At 36.7% G+C, this 21,067-nt stretch overlaps 2 protein-coding genes across 5 annotated transcripts in view; one reads left to right on the top strand and one right to left on the bottom strand.

The window, feature by feature from the left end:
- The window catches only part of orion, an 84,194-nt gene extending 78,711 nt beyond the window's left edge, over positions 1 to 5,483 (bottom strand). Inside the window, exon 1 of the mRNA XM_069820184.1 lies at positions 4,773 to 5,483. Coding sequence (XP_069676285.1) covers positions 4,773 to 4,938 — 166 coding nt within the window. The 5' untranslated portion in view covers positions 4,939 to 5,483. The remainder of the gene's footprint in view (positions 1 to 4,772) is intronic.
- Ubr3 (Ubr3 ubiquitin ligase) overlaps positions 1 to 21,067 on the top strand; it is a 196,580-nt gene that overhangs the window by 123,558 nt on the left and 51,955 nt on the right. For all 4 annotated transcript variants that reach the window (XM_069820170.1, XM_069820155.1, XM_069820162.1 and 1 more), the window contains exons 10-11: positions 17,612 to 17,793; positions 20,118 to 20,257. In XM_069820170.1, coding sequence (XP_069676271.1) covers positions 17,612 to 17,793; positions 20,118 to 20,257 — 322 coding nt within the window. The remainder of the gene's footprint in view (positions 1 to 17,611; positions 17,794 to 20,117; positions 20,258 to 21,067) is intronic.

The raw sequence follows: 21,067 nt of genomic DNA, 5'->3' as shown, positions 1-21,067 counted from the left end.
AAACTCCACAGTGCATTGTCACAGTTGTGAGGTCAGGGCTGCGAGGTGGCCAGTTCGAGAGGAGCTGGTAAGAGAATGACCCACGGCCAATCCAACGCTGTGGAAACGTCATCCATCTTACCAGCTCCTCTCGAGTGGCCATCTCGCAGCCCTGATTTCACAACATGTGACGATACGCTCTGGGGTTTCATCAAGAGCACTGTTGCACAGGAACGGTACGATACCATTGATGAATTGAAGGATGCCGTGCGACACGCTTTCCAACAGATTACACCAACAATGCTGAGATAAATGTCACACCGAACCTGACGCCGCATTATTTTGTATGCGGAGAAGGATGGGGGACATACTGACCCTTTGGACACTTAGGACACACAGTTAGTGTAAAGTGGATGTATGTCTGCATTATGACCGGAATTACATAAATAGTGTATATTTGAGGTAATGGTAGGAGGTAGCGGGACTTTGTGCCCACTCTGTAAAAAAAATTGTAAATTATGTTTTATTTAACGACGCTCGCAATTGCCGAGATTATATCAGCGTCGCAGGTGTGACAGAATTTTGTCCCGCAGGAATTCTTTTACATGTCAATAAATCTACTGAGATGAGCTTGTCGCATTTAAACACACTTACTGTTCTCCAACCAGGAGATAAACCGTGAAAGAAATGTGCTTACTATTGCGTCATCTATTGGAGCGAAATAGATAGATAATATTAGAGTTATAACGTCAGTTTAAAAATCATGCGCTCTCCTCCATATGTTATTTCCTGTATGGAGGGATTAAAAGACCAAGAGATTAACAGTGATCTAATTTTGTAACTAGGGTAGTATAAAAATGTGTTATGGTTTGTGCTTTGAGAGATAGCCAATAGAGATATGAGTACCCACGTGTGTGACCTTATGACATCTTATGACATCAACATTCATTCACAGCATCATCCTGCTTCCCTTCATTCCCTGGAGACTTTCTCGTGGTTGGAGTACAGTATATGCCATCGAATTGGGCCGGGATCGAACCCGCAACCTCGAGCGCAGAAGGCGAGCACTCTACCGACTGCGCCACCCAGGCCGACTCCCTCTCTGTATATAGGAGTAGAAAGAACTCTCTCCTGTCTCCACACATCAGCAACTCAATGCAATAGAAATGAACGGACTCTGCAGAAGTAATGAGAATTTCGATGTTACAACACATCGGACATCGGCGTTATTATGGATTCTAAAGAAATTCTCATACGTAGATTAGAAGCAAGATCATTACAATGGTTTGAGCATTTACGAAGATCCCAGAAGAAAGAAGGAAACGTGAAAGACCCCGTATAACATGGCGACGACGAATGATCCAAACAATCTGACAAGGAAACTTGGTGTGAAGATATCTGGACAGACAGATGCAAATGAAGAAAGGAAATAAAATGCCCCTACCGATAAGTGATGCCTGTGAGGTGGTAAAAAATAATCTTAGACTACAGCTTATGTACATGTAGTCTGTACATTCCTTTATAGCTTCTGCAAATATTTATGTTTACGTAGGGCACTTAATATAGTTATATTTGCAATTCAAATTTGAACACACAACATGAAAATACAGTGTAATAATTTATCATAATGTTTTAGTAATGGGAGTACAATACTTGTCATTTATCTTAGAACTGCCATTTTGTAATTTTGTCTTACCGTACAGGCTTAGAAAAACGTTTTGTCGCACAGATAGAAAGGAGGCAGTGCGCATGATCAGAGGACGAGCGACCTGGTTCACAATAGAAGGACTAGTTGATGTAATATAATTAGTTTTGTTGTATATCTGATCATGCGCACTGCCTCCTTTCTAGGACTTACGAAGTATCTGTGCGACCAAACTGTTTTCTAAGACTGTACATTCAAGATGAGGTTTTGAAGACTTTTAAAATAAGCATTCCACCGCTGTGGAGTAACGGTTAACATGCCTGACCGCGAAACAAGTGATCCCAGGTTCAAATCCTGGTTGGGACAAGTTGCTTGGTTGAGGTTTTTCCGGAGTTTGCCCTCAATCCATTAAGAGCAAATACTGGGTAACTTTCGGCGCTTGACTCCGGACTTATTTCGCTGACATTATCACCTTCATCTCATTCAGACGATATATAATCATAACAGTTGGAAAAGCTCGTAAAATAACCAATTAAAAATAAGCATTGTAATAATATAATGCTTGGATATTTTTTGTGAAATCGCAATATCTCGTACCTTAGTAAGGGTCATAAAATCTACTTTAAGAATAATGTAATGTTTTCAATTTATTATTGCACAACGATGTCACAATCTAGAAAACTTGCCTTATACAGAATTAATAAGCGACTCCAGTTTCTGAAATCAATTCGAATATAATCGAAGGAACTACAAATTCCACAATTGGAACATCTGCCCGACATCTACGGCTGACCACTAGGATCCAGAATACGAAGCAGAGGTTAAATTAAAAATAAAATACAATATGATTTGCGGAGAGAATACAAAACAATAATAAATTTAAAAATGAAGTACAATTTGATTTCGGAGAAACATGAGATGAAAGTACAATGAAGAGTTATGAAATGAAGTAAAAAAATATTACGTAGTGTTATACAGTACAAGCGATTGTGTAAAATGGATGATGAATCTCTCAATACCATAACTTATGGAAATATTACGTTTTTCCATAACTGTAATGAATTCACGAAGTATTGTTATCTTATTCAAATTGAAGTTGAATACAAATTCATTATATGACAAGTGAACTTTCGTCGTTAAATGACACGTAATTTTTATTACTCTTTTCTTTGAAAGAAGCAGCAAGATAATGGTATGGCGACAATGAAAAAGAAATATGTGAAAAAACATTCTCTGAAGCAACAAGCTACGTCCGATTTGTCCATCCAACACTTCAGGTCAACTCTAACTCTTTGGTGAGGAGTTGTCGATGGATCGCCATAATAATAATAATAATAATAATAATAATAATAATAATAATAATAATGTATTTTTCAATAATTGTCACTGATAGCAAAATCCGTCGTGGTTCAAGGACAAATAAAATTTGGGGTAGTCTTAGGCCTATGTCTGTGGAAAAAAATTCAGCGGTACATTCATTAATATGAGTAAATACACTAATATTCAGCAGCAACTTATCTAAAAAAATTCTTGAGGGAATAACCGCCATTCGTCAGGTCACGTGTACACATATTACGCCATCTCAGCTTCCACCGACTGGGCTTCCCCGCTCTTCAACAACTGTTTTTATTTTACATTCGTTTAAGTTGGTCATCAGCTGCACTAATGACACTACGTAAAAAATGCTTTCTGGACATCCAACACGAAATAAGTTATTTCGTACTTAACTTTCATTTAGTGTTATTAAAGTTATCCTGTACATTACCGATACTGAAAGAAATAAAGTCTGTACTTGCTTAGAAAGACCTTCAAACACGTAATAACTGTTTCCTGAATACGACATCAATATTACGTATGTGCAAAATATTGTCGTGAATAAATTGTGATGCTAGTAATGATTAAAAGATTCTGCATTACTTTCCCATTTAATTTTTGAAAATGAGAGGCTAATCCTTTATCACAATTTCATAGACATAGTAAGTAAGATAATTGAGGTGTGAATATTGTAATCTGTATTTTCTTAAGCAATTATTATAATTATTATGCTATCATAGAACGTAAAATTATCCATTATTAGTGTTTCATATTATATCCATTTGGAATTCAGAGGTTAAATTAGTGGCTGTAATTTGACTGTATTCATAATTTAACAAATAGGTACGGTAATTACAACCACATATATACAGTTATTTTTTTCTTCAGATACAGATTGTTAAAATACTCAGTATTTTGACAGATGGTAGTATTCAACAAACAAGAAAATAGCGTATAATAAGTGGGTTCTAATAATGCAGTAAAGACCGTTATTGTTTTTTTTTTTCTTAACTTCAGAAATTGCACAGCTTAACTGTAAAAGAATGGATTACAAAGTGTAATAAAAAGTCCGGATGTTCATGACTTTAAATTTAGTATTGCAACATAGTATAGTTCAAAATCAATAAACATTTCCTTTATGTCAGGTAGAATGCTCATTGTTATTGAGTACTTTGTTGCGATCTGATGAATATTGTCTCCGAAATCTAGTAATTCTTTTTCGAGAGTGAACGTAAACAAAAGGAAAATTACAGCTCACTCCACACAGGTAACAAAATTTGTGGAGGAATGCAAATCAGGCGCTTACCTTACATATTCTTAGACACCACCAATGAGATACACTCACTATCATTTTTAACATTTAGATCATAAACATCTGGGCCCTAAGGCAATAGAATATAAACATGTACTTTTGTTTGGGTATAAAATACTGCGGTTAATGGTAATTTCGTTTAGGTATGAAATACTGCGATTAAAGCATTAACGAATAATTAATTATTCGGTAAAAGATTTACTGATTTTTTTTTTACAAATTTGACAGCTCCATGCATAACTCAGCACTGAAATAATTGAAGTGTAGGAGAATTCTTTGAATTTTGGCTGGAGCAATTGATATAGAATTTAAATATATTATTACAGGAGTTTGAGAGCAATAAACAAATTGTCATGTATGAACTTTCGCAAGCAAGCAGTAGGCATGTACCGCTGCAGTAGGATCCAAAGTGCGACACTGGCCAGCCGGGCTTGTTATACTATATAGCTTGTGACTAGTTTGCACAAATTAATTCATTGTGTAGTGGTCTGGACATACAGTACATGCAGCTGCCGGTCTTACCCAGTGCATTCCACGTGAACATTATTTCTTTGACAATTTCTCGTCCCAGCTTAAGAATAGATATTGCGTCGTCCAGTTCGAATCCGGTCGCTCCATTGCATCCCAGGATCACTGTCACGATAACACACCACCCGATAACACAACCGGTAGCCGGGCGCGCCGACATGTTCCTGAGCGTCCTTAGAGTCACACCACAGTACCAGCTTTGCGAGCACCGGAAACCGCACACTCCATCTAGATCCACTCGCTAGCTAGAGGGTTAGGTCAACGCGTCAATTTTAAATTGTCCAAGTGTCTAACCAGTAGAGGAGAAGGCGGGGCAATTTTCTTCTCTCCTTTGTCCCGGAATTGGTCTGTAACCCTCTTCGTTAAGACGGAACAGGCAGAAAATAAATGTTACGTAGTCCAAAGTTACACTGTTCACTTGACGTCCCCGATGAACCGTCCAGATATCGTGCTACTCGATACGGCGCAGTACAAAAGACGGTGCCAGGCGCGCGGTGTGGCTGCCGTCTGAACACCCGTTACGTAGTGCATGAAGCTGGAGGAGGCGCTTTGCTAACGGGAAATAAAATAAAAAAGCCTTTGGTACACACAGACAATCTTGTACTCCTACTCACTCCACCAGCTCGCTCAGCTGATTCTCGTCTACACCGCAAGTTGCGTCCTTGATTCAAGTATTGCCAGCTTAGCCAGATCCCCGTTATAAAATTTTCACGTAGATATCTATAGTTGAGTGCGAGGCCGCGGTTGTTGACATATTTCTCCGATTTTCATTCATTGCACAAGGTTGAAGGGAGGAACAATGGGGCGGAAGTTCAAGTTTAATGGTCCCCTCCCTTATTTCAAGAGCATGGCTATACAGTAACCCCTATAAATAAAGTAGAGAGTAGCTCGTGTCAAGGGTCTAACACTAGAAGCTCGGCTACGCTAACAACACTGACATCAGAAAGTGAAAGTTGTTTTAGACTTGGAAAGAAGTTTGGTTCTTGGGGTCTGATATTATTATTTATGTAATACTCTTTCGTTTCTATAACAATGCGTCTTATTACTTGATTAAACGAACTCTGCCTCCGTTTAGAAGAGTCACTGTTAATTTTAACTGTTATGTATTCGTTTATTTAATTAATTCTTTAATATATTCAGCAAGGTCACCGGCGTCATGTAGCGAGCGGAACTCTTGCTCCTTTCTAGTTTGCGCTCGGACGTGGGTTCGAATCGTGCTTGAATTACTTGCGTTTTTCTAGAGATTTTCATAACTGTAAGGCGAATATCAGGTGATATTATAACTAATTCTCTGACTAATCTCGCCAAAATATCATCTTATCAGCAATTCCTCCGGCGCTAAGTAACCTTGCAGTTAATACAGCGTCATTAAATGAACAATAAAACCAGGTTATAATAATAATCACTTCAAATCAATTATCAGGCAGTACATCTCACTTGATGATAATTATGTATTAGAGGAAGAACAATTGTTTGTATGCATCTGAAGTCTGATGAATGAGTGTAAGATGTAGCTAGTCGGCGATGTATACAATGGAGGGGGAAAGGAACTGGTCACCCTACCCACTTATCTCCTGGCCTAGTTGCCTCATAAGGGTGTCTTCTTGGTGTCACGTGTGAGGTTCAGACCTGTCTTCGGTCAGTTAACTAAACAAAAATCACCCCAAATTAGTATGCAAAATGCATGTTTCGTATAACAATCTGAAACATGTACAGAAGCGATATTCTTTAAAAATAAAAATGCAGCCATCGACATACGAATGACATTTATACTATGAAAAACGTTGTCAAGAAACAGACGTAAATATGTCACTGTGTAAATCTTACAATGTCCTCACATAATGTAATAAAATGCAACAAAAGAATTTCATTTCCACTTTATGTTAAAATTATTGTATTAATCTTAATCTTATGTTTGAAGACTGGACATAGAAAGCCTCTCTAAGTGCCAAAGATACAAAACGTTGAAAGCAGATCTTTCTTGTGCAACTGCTAATGTAATATACATTTTGCACATCCATGGGAGAACCTAGAGTCTAAACAAAATTACAGTGGGACTTGTCATATTTCTTAGTGGATTCAATAATTAAACTGATTTTCAAAGTTATTGTCACAGCCTTTTTTGTGTCCAGTTTTCATTTATAGTGAATGTTGTAATAGTATTCTAGTGCAGTTTTACATGCATAGTTCATAATTTCGTTTTATACACAAATCCAAACTGTAGCAATCAGTTTAAGGAAATATTAACAAATATAAGTTAATATACAGGATGTAGTGAAATTCTAACGACAGATTTAGTGAGGCGTTACTGTATTGGAAGTTAAGGAAAACAATTTTTAACATTATACCGGCGTCCGTATATTTCACGTGTGCTTACAAGCAGTGCTGCCAACACATTATTCGCCAACTTTTTTTTTTTTCGAACTTCAGCCTAACGGCAAAATTTAGCCTTCCCGCTTGGCGAAAATTCTAGCGTTTTTACTTCCGTTAAGAGAAAATAAAACATCGGATTATGCCAAAATGATTAGTAATTTAAAAAATATAGTTCGATACTTGCAAACTTTTTCTTGTATGTTGTGACTTATTTGCAGGATGTCCTTATTCGGAAACTAAAAACCAGGACTACTTCATCGAATGCAATTATATTTTAATTTTATTTGTTGCAACCATTTCTTAATTTAACTTACACAATAAATTGTAAAATATTGTAAGTTGCCTAACATGGTATGTAAAAATTCTTAATAAAATATTAGAACCTATGCATTGAATTATGTGAAACAATATCAATAAAATGCAAATAAATTTAGCAATAATAGCAGAATGGTTCATATTTATTACCAATTAACAATATTGACTTAAAACATGGGGAAAATAAAGGGCATTTAATTACACTTTTTCTCAGAAGAATGCATTTTCTAACAGATCCCGCTTTTTATCAGATAATCTTAAAATTTAAAGCATAAATACTGAGAGTGTGTCTTCATTACCAAAACATCTTCGAGTTCCCACATGAAGGAGACACTTTTACTTGGTCCAGAACGAGTCCATCAGACTGAAACTGCTCTTCACATATGCGTTTGTTCCATCAAAAAAAAAAAAAAAAAACACAGACTTAGCCATTTTTGTAATGTTGCCAACAATGATACAATGATATGAAAATCTACAAATTGCAAGAGTATTGCTGTCCAGCACTGTGAGAGGGAACGTTTCTTTGTATTTTGCTGCTTAGTGCCTGTCATACATACGTATGTATGATTTTTGTTACATTCAGGAATTCATTTTCATAACCTTCCACAGATATATAGAAAAAAAAATCGATTGATGATTCCATATTACTCCAACCAGGTAGGTACTCCATTAAGCTGATCCATGACACTTCATAACCTCATTGCGACAACAGTTTTTTAAAACATCGAACGCAGGTATCAGAGAATGAATCTGCAGATTTGAATAATTCTTCCTCAAAGATGTAACCTTCCTCTACTGCTACTCTTAAAGACCTTACTAACATGTGAAGTAATAAGTCTATTTCGTCTTCCCACTGATGAGACTTTCACAAAGGTTTTCAATACAGTTTGAAATTTCGACCAGTGACAGTAGTTTTTATTGCTACTGTCTTTTAGTTTTATCATATACATCACGTTTTGTCAGCGAAAAATGATTTAATAAAATATATATTTATTCCACACCTGTAAAATCACAAAACTTATTCAAAGTCTTTGTTTTAACAATATAGGCATCAAAGTACGTGAGATGTTGAATAAGTAATGCACCACATTTTTTTCTTCTCATTCAAGGTTTGTTTTAGTGCATTTGCAAATATACCACTTTATTCCCCCATGCATTGGCTACAAATAGGCCTACCTATTTTTTCCGTCTGCATTCATACAGGGTGGAAGTGAAATAATCCTGCAGATTGAATAGGACGATAGAGTACACTTAAATTAATAGAGTGCACACCTGTGGAGTAACGGTCAGCGCGTCTGGCCGCGAAATCAGGTGGCCCGGGTTCGAATCCCGGTCGGGGCAAGTTCCTGGTTGGGGTTTTTTCCGTGGTTTTCCCTCAACCCAGTACGAGCAAATGTTGGGTAACTTTCGGTGCTGGACCCCAGACTCATTTCACCGGCATTATCACCTTCATTTCATTCAGACGCTAAATAACCTAGATGTTGATACAGCGTCGTAAAATAACGTAATAAAATAAAAATAAAAAATTAATAGAAAACCTATATTGCGTTTCGTGATTAAATGCACGGTTAATAGAAAATTGGGTTGGAAGTCTCAGCAGTCTGGCAACATTGCCCTTTTTTCTTCTCGTAATACAGATGTAAAAGGTCAACGAACTCAGGTCTCTCTACCTTAGTGAACTATCTGCCATCTCCCTTTTTGGCTACAATATTGCAAGCTGGTCGAATGTCAGTGGCTTCAAATTAGTGGTTTTTAAATTAAATTTACACGAAAACCGTCCACACTACTCAAATACACCGGAGGGATAAATAATTCTTTATTAGATTTTCTGTCGATATAGAGAAAAATCAAAATCATACTCGCAATAGTTACCGAATAAGAGGGTGTTAAACATTTGGAGGAAAATTTTTTTTTCTTAGAAAACTATTGACTTTCCACCAATATGGTATTACACTGTTTTGTTACATACAACATGAGCTATTCGCTCTGAAAATCTGCAGGGTTATTTCACTTCCACTCTGTACGTACGGTCTTACGTCAACTTACGCCTTATGCCGACGCAGTACCACTCTGCTGGTCTTCCATTCAGTCATGTCTTTGCTTCGGTTACGACCTCCTCGTCATTGTCGTATCGCTTTCCGCGGATTGCATCTTCAGGCGGCCAAACAAATGGAGATCAGATGATGCAGGTTCCGGGCTGTAGGGTGAACGAGAAAGGACAGTCCACAGAAGGACTACCCAGACAGATGTTAAGTTAAACAGCAAGTTAGTTGGTTGTAATTCACCTTTTGTTTCGAATAACCATATCGCCGCGTTCAATAATGTTGTCGCGTGGCCGTCCCCAGCGTGGAAGATATGAAATCCTCGCTTCACCTTGTTCTGACGCTGACACTCGGCTTACCCGACTCACAGTGCCTCCATTCACTGTCTTATCTTCATATACAAAGCGTCTGTGAATGTTTGTAGTGCTTCCCTCCTCAAAAAGAAATTCGATGACAGCTCTGTTGTTTGTACAGTTTTGAAAAAAAGTTTTGTCGCACAGATATTTTACAAGTCCCAGAAAGGAGGCAGTGGGCATGACATGATCAGACATACAACGAAACAAAACTAATTTCATTACCTCAACTAGTCCTTCTCTTGTGAACCAGGTTGTTCGTCCTCTGATCATGCGCACTGTCTCCTTTCTGGAACTTATAAAATATCTTTGCGACAAAACTTTTTTCCAAGACTACGTACTTCATGTACAGTTGCCATTTTGAACACCAACTGTATCACTGATATCTAACTGAAAATGATGATACTGCATGGAGTTATGCAAGAAGGTTTCAAGAGCTGTATATATGATTTTGTTCTCCAGTGAAAGGTGGCCGAGGAAAAAAACATGGTGTATTACTAATTGATCTATGTAATACTAGATAATGCTATAAATTTTGTATAGCAAAACTTCCAAACAACATTTATTGGAAGGCTATCCTTGAGCTTGTTTTGCAATTTATGAAAAATGCAATTTTTTCGGTATCTCCATCGAAGTTTGTATTCGTGTTGTCGGCTGCAAATGCAATGACTTTGTCCATGACCAATGACACGAGTGTTATGATTAGTAGTTGTTTCGCAGACTACGTAGAAAATAAAAAAATCATTGTACTGCAGTCAGTCTCAAAATGGTTATTGTTACAAATTACTGTATGCGTATGTATCATGCAGTTTTTCGTTCTAACCTGTGATTTTTAACATCCGCAACCTCCCTCCTGTGTCCCCCCCGCACACAGTTCCGCTCATTTTCGTTTCGGAGAGGAGGAGTTACGAGATCACCTTCAGGTCTTTAAATGTGCTAAGCTAACAAATACTGAATCACTTTCCGAATTGCCCTCATATTCACAAACACTACACAGTGAACTTAAGAGTGTACGACTTACGTGGATTTTTTTTCTTGGTTATTTAACGACGCTGTATCAACTACTGGATTATTTAGCGTCATTGGAATTGGTGATAACGAGGTAGTATTTGGCGAGATGAGACCGAGGATTCGTCATTGGTTACCTGACATTCGCCTTACGATTGGGGAAAACCTCGGAAAAAACAACTAGGAAATCAGCCCAAGCGGGAATCGAAGCCGCGCCCAAGCGCAACTCCGGATCAGCAGGCAAACGCGCTACCGCCTGAGCTACGCCGATGGCACGTGGATGTTGTTCCTAAAAAAATAAGAGCTCATATACTTCTTAAGCATTTTATTCTTGTCAGATGTTGGTCTTTTGCACTTAAAGGGAAGGACCTACAGGAAATCTCTTTTCTTATATTATTTGAAGTAGAGCCTCTATTTCCCTAACATAGTTTCATATCAATGTACAAGGTGCGGCAGAGGAATCGGACGATTTCCAAATGAAAATAACTCAGTAGTTATGTCTATTAGAACAAATCTGTTACTGCCAAAAAAACTGGCTATGTATGTCATTTTGTTGACATACATTTAGATTGTCTTGAAAATTATGTCCTTCAAATGGTGTCTGTCTCTCTGTATGCACTCTTCAAGTCTCCCTGAAGTTGCGTGTCGCTCTTTCCAACATTTCGCCATCATTGTTGGCAATTTCCTGGGCAGTGGCAATCTTCAGGTCATCAGTTGTCAGGCCTGTTTACGTACACTTTGAACTTCAGGTAAACCCCACAGAAAGAAGTCGCAGACGGTAAGGTCAGGCGAGCGAGGAGGCCAGGGAATGTCGCCACGCCGAGAAATGATGTGCCCTGGAAACATGCGGCGCAGAAGTCATTGAATTTTCTGCCGTATGAGCCGTGGCACCATCTTTCTGAAACTATACAATTTGTCTACCAATCCCACGTAGACGCCTACGCAGTTTTGGTTGAAGAAATGTCCTCAGCATTTCGACATAGCACTCACTACTCACTGTCATAGTGTTCTCGTTCTCCTCAACAAAATACGGGCCTGTGACGCAGTATCTAGACGCAGCACACCAAACTGTAACCTTTGCACAGTGACACGGACGCTCGTGTAGTTCGTTAGGATTTTCGGGGCCCAGTATTTAAAGTTCTGCTTATTAACATAACCATTTAAATGGAAATGTGCCTCGTTACTCATGAACATAACAACCTCGTCAGCGAAAATTTCCACCATTCTCTCGGCGAATGTCCTGCGTTGGACATAGTCTCCCTCATTCAATTGCTGAACAATCATAAGTTTATATGGATGAAACTTACGATCTGAATGCAATATTCGGCGCACAGAACGTTCCGAAAGCCGCGCAGTGCTATAACCTAGCTGATCGATGTGGACTCCTCGTAATAGCCACTCTTACTCGCTCAATGTTATCTGGCGTTCGCACACTTTGAACGTGTCCTGGTGGTTTCTTCAAATACCTTACTATACCTTATAGTAAGGTATTTGGTTTCTTCTTGCAAGCTGATGCTGATAATCGGAAGTTTTATACCCATCTGAATATGATATTGCGAACATTAAATTGGAGACGAAAGGCACGCTGGGTTTTCACAACTGAATCACCATTCTTGAAAAATGTCTCGATAACGAAAGCACGATGCTCCGAGCTCCATACTACTCGTACTATGATTACACAAAATGGCATCAAAAATGCTAACAAACGACGGTCGATCGATATCCATAACCAGAGCCTTCTTCCATAACCCCTCGTGTTGCTCAGTAAACGGCCTTCTAAAACCGTCCGATTCCTTTGCCGCACCTTGTATGAAGCTTTTTAAATACTGTATATTTTCACTTTTGCCCTTTATGGTACAGTAACAGACATAAAAAGTGCAGGAAATGCAGTATTACGAAGAAAATGATATATCTACTCTCAAGAGTATCATGGAACACAACTCTTGTCCCGAATGAAAGCTAAAAGACTGCTAATCAATTTTGTGTGATGATTTTAAGAAGTTTTAATTTTTATATTTTTATTTTTATTTTGCATTTTTATAGAACAGAAAGAAAAATGGTACGTCTGCTTTTAACTTTTTAATTTGCAGTTTGACAATTTCCTCTTACAGAATTATTCATGTATAATGCGAGAATATGCCCTGAAAATTTTATTCAATTATCTCGATTATTGTGTGAGATATTGCATATTAAATGTTGAAAATGTAAATAAACAAACTTAGAATATTCAACGGAGAAGTTTGAGCACAGTGGTTATTTAAAAATGGCATAAAAGCAATTATTTTCTTCCTAATGATCTTCAGCGATACGCCCAATCCAACGGCGAGGGAGTTCTGTGTTCAGGGATGATAAGTTTCCGGACTGCCCTGAATACAGGCAACACACAGGACGTAGGAATTTATCTAGATCTAGAATCAGGCATACGCCTGGAGTCTATGCTAAATGTATCACTTGAAAGGCAAAGAAGAAGACTAGTCATAAGGCGTATATGGAAATATTCCAGGAAAAATCGCAATAGATCCTTGACATGTTTGCACAAAATCACGTGTAGAAGCCCAGTTCTTAAAGTCTGCCTGACGCTGTTTGATAGAGTGACTCAACAGACATGGAAGCAATTATCTTCATTGACATTCACATTATATTTAACGGTACAATAAATACAAGTGCAGTCCGGAAATACAGTAATATTGATTGCATCTGGACTTCTGGAGACTGGGGAAAATATTTAGGAGTTATGTTGTGGAAAGGATTGAGACTTCTCGTCCCTTCCGGACGAACACAAAAGCTAACGTTGTTTATGAAAATTCACATGTATTATCTTCAAGAACCTCGCTTAAAAATAAATCAAGTTTTGGCGTCTGGTACATGAACTGAGACATTTTAAATAATCACAATAATTTTTTCTCATAACTATTCTTAGAATCATTGGGTAGAAACATATTTTCGAACATAGCTGTATGAATTTGTATTGTTTTTTTTATTTTTTTTATTTAGCTGATTCATTTGTAAGACAATTTCAAACTACGGATATATATTCAAGTTGCGATCTCATTAATGTGAAATACAGTATTAAAAGTGAATCAGACGTACAGATAAAATAGGTTATTATTCTATTATGAACCCAACGTTCTAATAGTTTCTTTATGCCAAAACTACGCAAGACTAATTTACTCAACTTCGGCTTTTAACAATTAATATTTGAATTGTTTTATTACAAAAGAAAAACAGTGTCACATTGACTTGACGCAATAGCCATTGGTTTGTAGACAAATTTATTCACTTCTGTAGGTTTTGCAATCAGAAAGCAAGGGAGAAAAACGTAATATTGAGGTTGACACTCTTCGTCGTTATTGTAATGTTGTAGGTCTTTGAGGCAAGAACTGAAGCAGGTAGAGAATTCAATTCCGACAGTGTAAATGTTGATCAAATGGAGGCAGGAGAAATATGGTCACTGATGGCAGATAATTTGACAGACATTTACTCAAAAAATGATTATTTTAATTTATGTAATATTAAAACCATACACCATTTTAATGACGCCAATATTTATTAATAACACTGAAAGGAGAAACGACTGAAAAGACTGCCCCAACATCGTCTTTGTTTCATTTTAACCAGAATTGTTGATGTAAGAAAGAGATTATTGAGCAATTCTGTTAATTACCCGTTCCCTGTTGTATAATTTGTGCGCATTGTGAGCGTTTAAACGTACAATAAAATTGTCAAATATTGAGTCACTTTACAATATTGTCAAATATTGAGCCACTTTCTGTAATTAATTAAATTAATCTATTTGTACATAAAATATTGTTTCATTGCAAACTTCTGTACACACTCCCACTTTTATGTAGTTAGTGATAAGGAGCTGTTATCAGTTCAGAATCTTAACTTGTACTGAAGTCTTGATAAGAACACGGAAATACCGATACTTTTCTATTTTCCTTAATTGCAGTCATGATGTTTATACATGCCATAAATTTATAAAATTGTGTCCATACTTCATTTTCCTTTCGAAGGAAGCAGGATTGTTCGGTTTCCTCACCCTCCATTTTGTCGCTTCAGTCTAACTTGTGTTTTTGTATTGTATCAAACACACATTTATTAGAATATAGAGTTCTCAAATATTTGCAAGTAGGCTATATTTAGTTGTTTTTAAGACGCTTTATCAACTGTTATGGTTATCTGGAGTCTGAATGAGGTGATAATGCCAGCAATATGAGTCAGGGTCCAACGCCTAAAATTGGCGAGCATTTGCTCTTAATGGTTTGAGGGACAACCCCGGAAAAAACCTCAACCAGGTAACTTGTCCCAACCAGGATTTCAAATGGAGCCCGCTCGTTTTACGGTTAGACATGCTAATCGTTACTCCACAGACATGGACTTTTAGTTGGGGTAAACAGCTGGCTTCCTATGGGTGAATGACGAACACTTGAATACCCGCCATTAGTTTGAATATTATATAATACGTATTATTTAACGGAGAAAAGTAATTGGCATGCAGAGTTCAGCGGTTTTTTAACTTCTCACAATGCAAAGAAACATTTCTTTACATTGATAGCATAAAAATTCAGGAGAATTTCATTCTTCCCTGGCTGTTTTTCCTGAACTTGTATTGGCAACACTGCTAGTTATCGTCATAATTTCGTGATTTATCCGATACACTACGTATCTAAAATCCTGTAGAACTAGCGGAAAAACTATAATTTGACAGCATTGAAACTGGCGGGTGTGTCATAAACCTACTAGTGTAGGTCTACAGCCTCAATGTATTCAACGTTGAAAATTCAAGCTCATTAGATTGAAAACTACATATTTTCAACAATTTCCCCTCTTCCACTTTTCACTATCTGCGCCAATAACGGGATTTGTCTGTCGCCGGACTTTTGAATCACCCTGTATCTATAATGTTTCTTGTTCTTGTGTGATGGAGAACGTCGAAATTGACTTTTCCGTCATAAACCAGTTATTAGAAAAACCCATGTTAAATCGAAAATAATTGCTATATTTGTAATTGCCAGTTGTATGACGTATGTGCGAGTTGCTTCAGAACTGAAATTTTTCTAGTAGTCGAAAAATTGTCGTACTACTTATATGGTAAAGCTCATATTAGTGTAATATATAAGGAACATCTTGTGCCATAGCATTGGATACGAAAAATAAATACACTGTATCGTTTGCAGGCGAATGCGTATTAAAAATGTTTTGAGATCCTTGAAATGTATACCTGCATACTTTTTATGTACAAAGCTATGCATCATCCAAATGTATATAATGACAATAGGTAACTTCTTATTCGATTTTTAAATACAGTCTCCTGTGTGCACATTACGTATGGATAGTACTTTAGTCTATCATATCATCGCTTATATTAGACACTGACGGAGACGTGCGAGAGGAAGTGTCGAGTATAATGTCGGAAGTCTGAAAGTTTTTATCAATCCGTGTTTAGAATTAGAATTCATTGCGTAATTCCCCGGCACACCTTCGCTCTTGAACGCTGAAATGGAAGTATACTTACTTACTGGCTTTTAAAGAACCCGAAGGTTCATTGCCGCCCTCACATAAGCCCGCCATTGGTCCCTATCCTGAGCAAGATTAATCCAATCTCTATCATCATATCCCACCTCTCTGAAATCCATTTTGATATTATCTTCCTATCTACGTCTCGGCCTCCCCAAAGGTCTTTTTCCCTCTGGCCTCCCAACTAACACTCTGTATGCATTTCTGGATTCGCCCATACGTGCTACATGCCCTGCCCATCTCAAACGTCTGGATTTAATGTTCCTAATTATGTCAGGTGAAGAATACAATGCGTGCAGTTCTGTGTTGTGTAACTTTCTCCATTCTCCTGTAACTTTATCCCTCTTAGCCCCAAATATTTTCCTACGCATCTTATTCTCAAACACCTTTAACCTATGTTCCTCTCTCAAAGTGAGAATCCAAGTTTCACAACCATACAGAACAACCGGTAATATAACTGTTTTATAAATTCTAACTTTCAGATTTTTTGACAACAGACTGGATGATAAAAGCTTCTCAATCGAATAATAAGAGACATTTCCCATATTTATTCTGTGTTTAATTTCCTCCCAAGTATCATTTATATTTGTTACTGTTGCTCCCAGGTATTTGCATTTCTCCACCTCTTCAAAGGATAAATTTCCAATTTTTATATTTCCATTTCGTACAATATTCTCGTCACGAGACATAATCATATACTTTGTCTTTTTGGGATTTACTTCCAAACCTATCTATTTACTTGCTTCAAGTAAAATTCCCGTATTTTCCCTAATCGTTTGTGGATTTTCTCCTAACATATTCACGTCATTCGCATAGACAAGCAGCTGATGTAACCCGTTCAATTCCAAAATTGTAATTGTATAAAACATGTAAAGATTGAATAAGAGTTGTCGGTAGTTTGCGAAATAATGATGACGATGATGATATACTTCGGCAGAATAAATTATTTAACCATTCATTAATTGTATAAAATGACCATGAGAACCTTCAGAAACCTCTCAGCATCACAAATTCCACTTTGTCGCAGAGGAGGATCGAACCCGGGTCGCGATGACAGACAGAGCAACTAACAACTCGGCCACAGGCGAGACCTTCAAATGTATTGTTGGATAAATTATATTTGATACACCCCTGTCATGAATCTGAATTGACTCTAGCAGGTTGTTTACATTTTACATTTAATATTAGAATGAAATCAGAGATATTTTGTGTCATGTTGCAGGTTGCATTCTATGAAATCCTGAGTGGTATGTGGGTACGAAACGGTCTGCAAATCAAAGGACAAGCGATGACATACATTCAGTGCAATTTTTGTAATTCCATGGTGGATGCAGACCTCTACCTGCTTCAAGTGTGCGCCACTCAGATTGCTCCAGAGGTGTTCCTTACCACCGTAATGGAAAAGTAAGTTATGTGTAATTAAGCTGTCTTCACGTTTGTATTGTGTTTTCGTGCAGAGTTCAAGTGTTGGAATACAATGTTATTTCATAGTAGTCGTCCTCGTTGGCCCTGCAATTACCATCTAGTTGTTTTATTCAGGATTCGCGGGTTCAAACCCCTTCAGAGGCGATGGGTTATTAAGAGTGATAAACATTTAGCTTGACTTCCTCCAGGAGGGAAGTAATAGATTTACGGCACGTAAAAGAACCCTTCCCTGATAAAGGGCTTCAGGTAAATTTTGTCAGCCATGTGTTGCCTGCGTTGAATTTCGATGAAGAATAGCATCTGCGTGAAAAGCATCATTAAATTAAATATTACTGCCAAGGTCGGACTTTTTTGTTATTAGCGATAAATGAAAATGTGACTGAGAGATGCACTACAAAGTATGTTCAGGTTTTATCATAAATTTGACTGATTTATGACTGTAAATTTGTCGCGAATTTATGCAAAAATTGGCTGTTTCTGCGAAAAATATTCATTTCTATGATAAAAATGAAAAAAAAAATGATATTTTTAAATTACTTTAAAGAAATGTATTGGTTTTGAATATGTTGACTACAAAAAGAATGGGAGGCAAATTGTTCAGAATGTGCAGTGGCCTGGAATTCTCTTATTCTATTTCTGACTGGGTTTTTCCTAATGATTTCAAACATTCCATTTAAGAAACACATGAGCCTACAATTCCGTATTATCTTGAAAAATACCACCTCAAAACAATTCATATCTGTGACATGTTGGAGCAAAAGGCACAATACCGAAACACCTGGTCAAGATTTGGAAACTTTTTCGCTTTTTCACCTAGACCTCCGGAACTTGAAAACTACAATATAGCTTTTTTAGCCTTAAAGGGCTGGCCCCAAATTTTTAAGAATCATTGTAATAAAATTTATTTTTTATTTTTTGTTTTGTTTTGAGAACTTTTTTTTTTTCAATTGTCGAATATTTTAGTTATTTGTGTCATTTTTAGTTTATTATTTTAAAGATAAATTAATTTGTATTATTACTTTTCATTTCTATCTAAATTTGTTCAATATTTGTATGTATATGTACATTATATGGAATTGTATTTCTTCCTTGTTATTTTATACTTTGTCTTTGTAGGCAACCTACAATGGTCGAAAGTATTCAATAAGTTATTAACATTCGGTACTCACTCTCCTCATAGTAACTCCTGGAAGTGTTGCCCATTTTGTGTGAGACGTAATTCACATCATTCACAGAACCTCTTTCATTGATTAAACCTATTCACTAAATTTAATATTGTTTTTCTACACAGAACGGGGCAGCCAGGAAGTTTACGTCTAAAGTTTTCCCCTTTTTTTTCACATGATTTCTTTTTCCATGTATGTTTTCGAAATTGGATATTTCTGTTTTATGGCTAACCACCAAAGATACTGATTCGACTATTCTCACGAGTTCGTCGTCTCCCCTTATTTTCATGGCAAGTGAATTCCCTAATGCTTAGCTTATTTCATCACTCCTGACTGGTGTTTATGTTATCCTTCAGGCATCAACTCTTTGTGTGTGTGTCAAGAAAGAGGGAATGAAGGGAAGAGTGACATAGATCACCACGTGAAAAAGCTGCATGGTTTATGAATTCTCATCCCCTGAAGCATAAATGAACAGAATTTTAGATACTTTTGTAAAGACCCATATTTTGACATTATAATTACCACATTAAACTTGTATATTTCAGTATTGTTATGTTTGACAATTACATTCACATTACATTGTGAGTATAAAATTTTTGAAGAAAATATTGCAAATAGCGTTGTTGTGAATTCTGTAAGAAGAAACGTACTTTCTTTTGAGCACATTGTATTCAATTTGGTAATTTCTGAGGGAAAAAACTGTAAAATTAAACATCCCAGACATTATTGCTGGACTTTCGTAAATTTTATCATCATTTTTAATTTCAGGTTTTATGAGTAGAACCAATATGTGTTTAATTTCAATAAATCAAGAGAAAATATTGTTTATGACATATAAATCGATAGTAAACTGATTGTATTTCATTGACAATATAAATGTAAATGTTTTTGCAATTATATTGATTTTATATCTTCAGTATGCAGTCCTAGAAAATCCTGTTTAACTCTTCACACTTTTCTCTCTGTCGTCGAAATAATTCCTGTCTGTTTTTTAAATTTTGTACATTACATTTAAGAATGACTACCTTGTATTAGATTTTTGGAAATCTGTATAACATTTTAGTAATTAAAAAATCAGCAATGCTGTTATGAACAGATATTGTCTCCGGTTTTTTCAAAGTATCTGGTTGTCTTCAGGTTCCATATAATGGATTGGATGAGTCTAGCTCCTTATGTAGTAAACCATAACTCATTCCTGGATGGTGAGCATGATACTCCAATGTTAGAAAGCTGTCTCACGTTCCTGGCCACTCTCATGAACATAAGGACAAATCTGGGTAAGTTTATGATTTTTAATGTACATATTTTAATAAAAGAATAATGTAGGCATCACACAGTATAGTTTGGAATACAGTAACACCTGTTATAATGTAGTTATCGAGGGATAGCAGAATAAGTCCTGTAGAGAGAAAAATGATATGATGGAAATTCGGGGGAAAATACTTTATAACGTAATATCTTTGTATAGACTGCATACTGTTTGTATTTTGAAATATGTAATTATATAGAGAGGTTTAAGTTTATGGCTGCTTGATTTGGTGTGGCAAAAAGGAGAGTAACTCTATCTTATTCATTTTTAAGCCAGATTTATTTATTTAATTCTTCACGTCCAGAGTTCTGGTAGGAAGCAGTCGAAAATACATGTCAATTTCATCACAGTTATACAGTTGATAGTTGATCATTACTTTGTTTAATTCCTGAACAAAAAGTGCTGCGGATTCACTGTCACATGACTGTGCTTCCCATTCAGTGCTTGCCTGGCATATTCCACGCAAAAACTGCCCATCAGATGCATTAAGTCATTATTGCCATGTAAATCATTATTAAATTTCACAGCTTGAGCTCTCTTAACTGGTCGTGATAGTGGCACACCTTCACTTTTCTTTATTAAAAACCACTTTTACAGACACTCATCTAGCTTATCTGTACTTAATTTAGTCTCTCCCCTTTTTTTTCCTTCTCTCTCCTTTGCAGTCCCTTTCCACTTTCAACTGTGTCCACAAAATTTCTGAGTTTATCTTCTTTCATCCACCCTCCAATTCAGTGGTCATCAGCACTCACTGAAATGTGCAGTGGGTAAGCGGTGC

This window comes from Periplaneta americana, chromosome 1 (assembly GCF_040183065.1).
Source record: "Periplaneta americana isolate PAMFEO1 chromosome 1, P.americana_PAMFEO1_priV1, whole genome shotgun sequence".
Classification (NCBI taxonomy): domain Eukaryota; kingdom Metazoa; phylum Arthropoda; class Insecta; order Blattodea; family Blattidae; genus Periplaneta; species Periplaneta americana.
The sequence above is the reverse complement of the archived record's forward strand: the minus strand, read 5'-3'. Positions and strand labels throughout refer to the sequence as shown.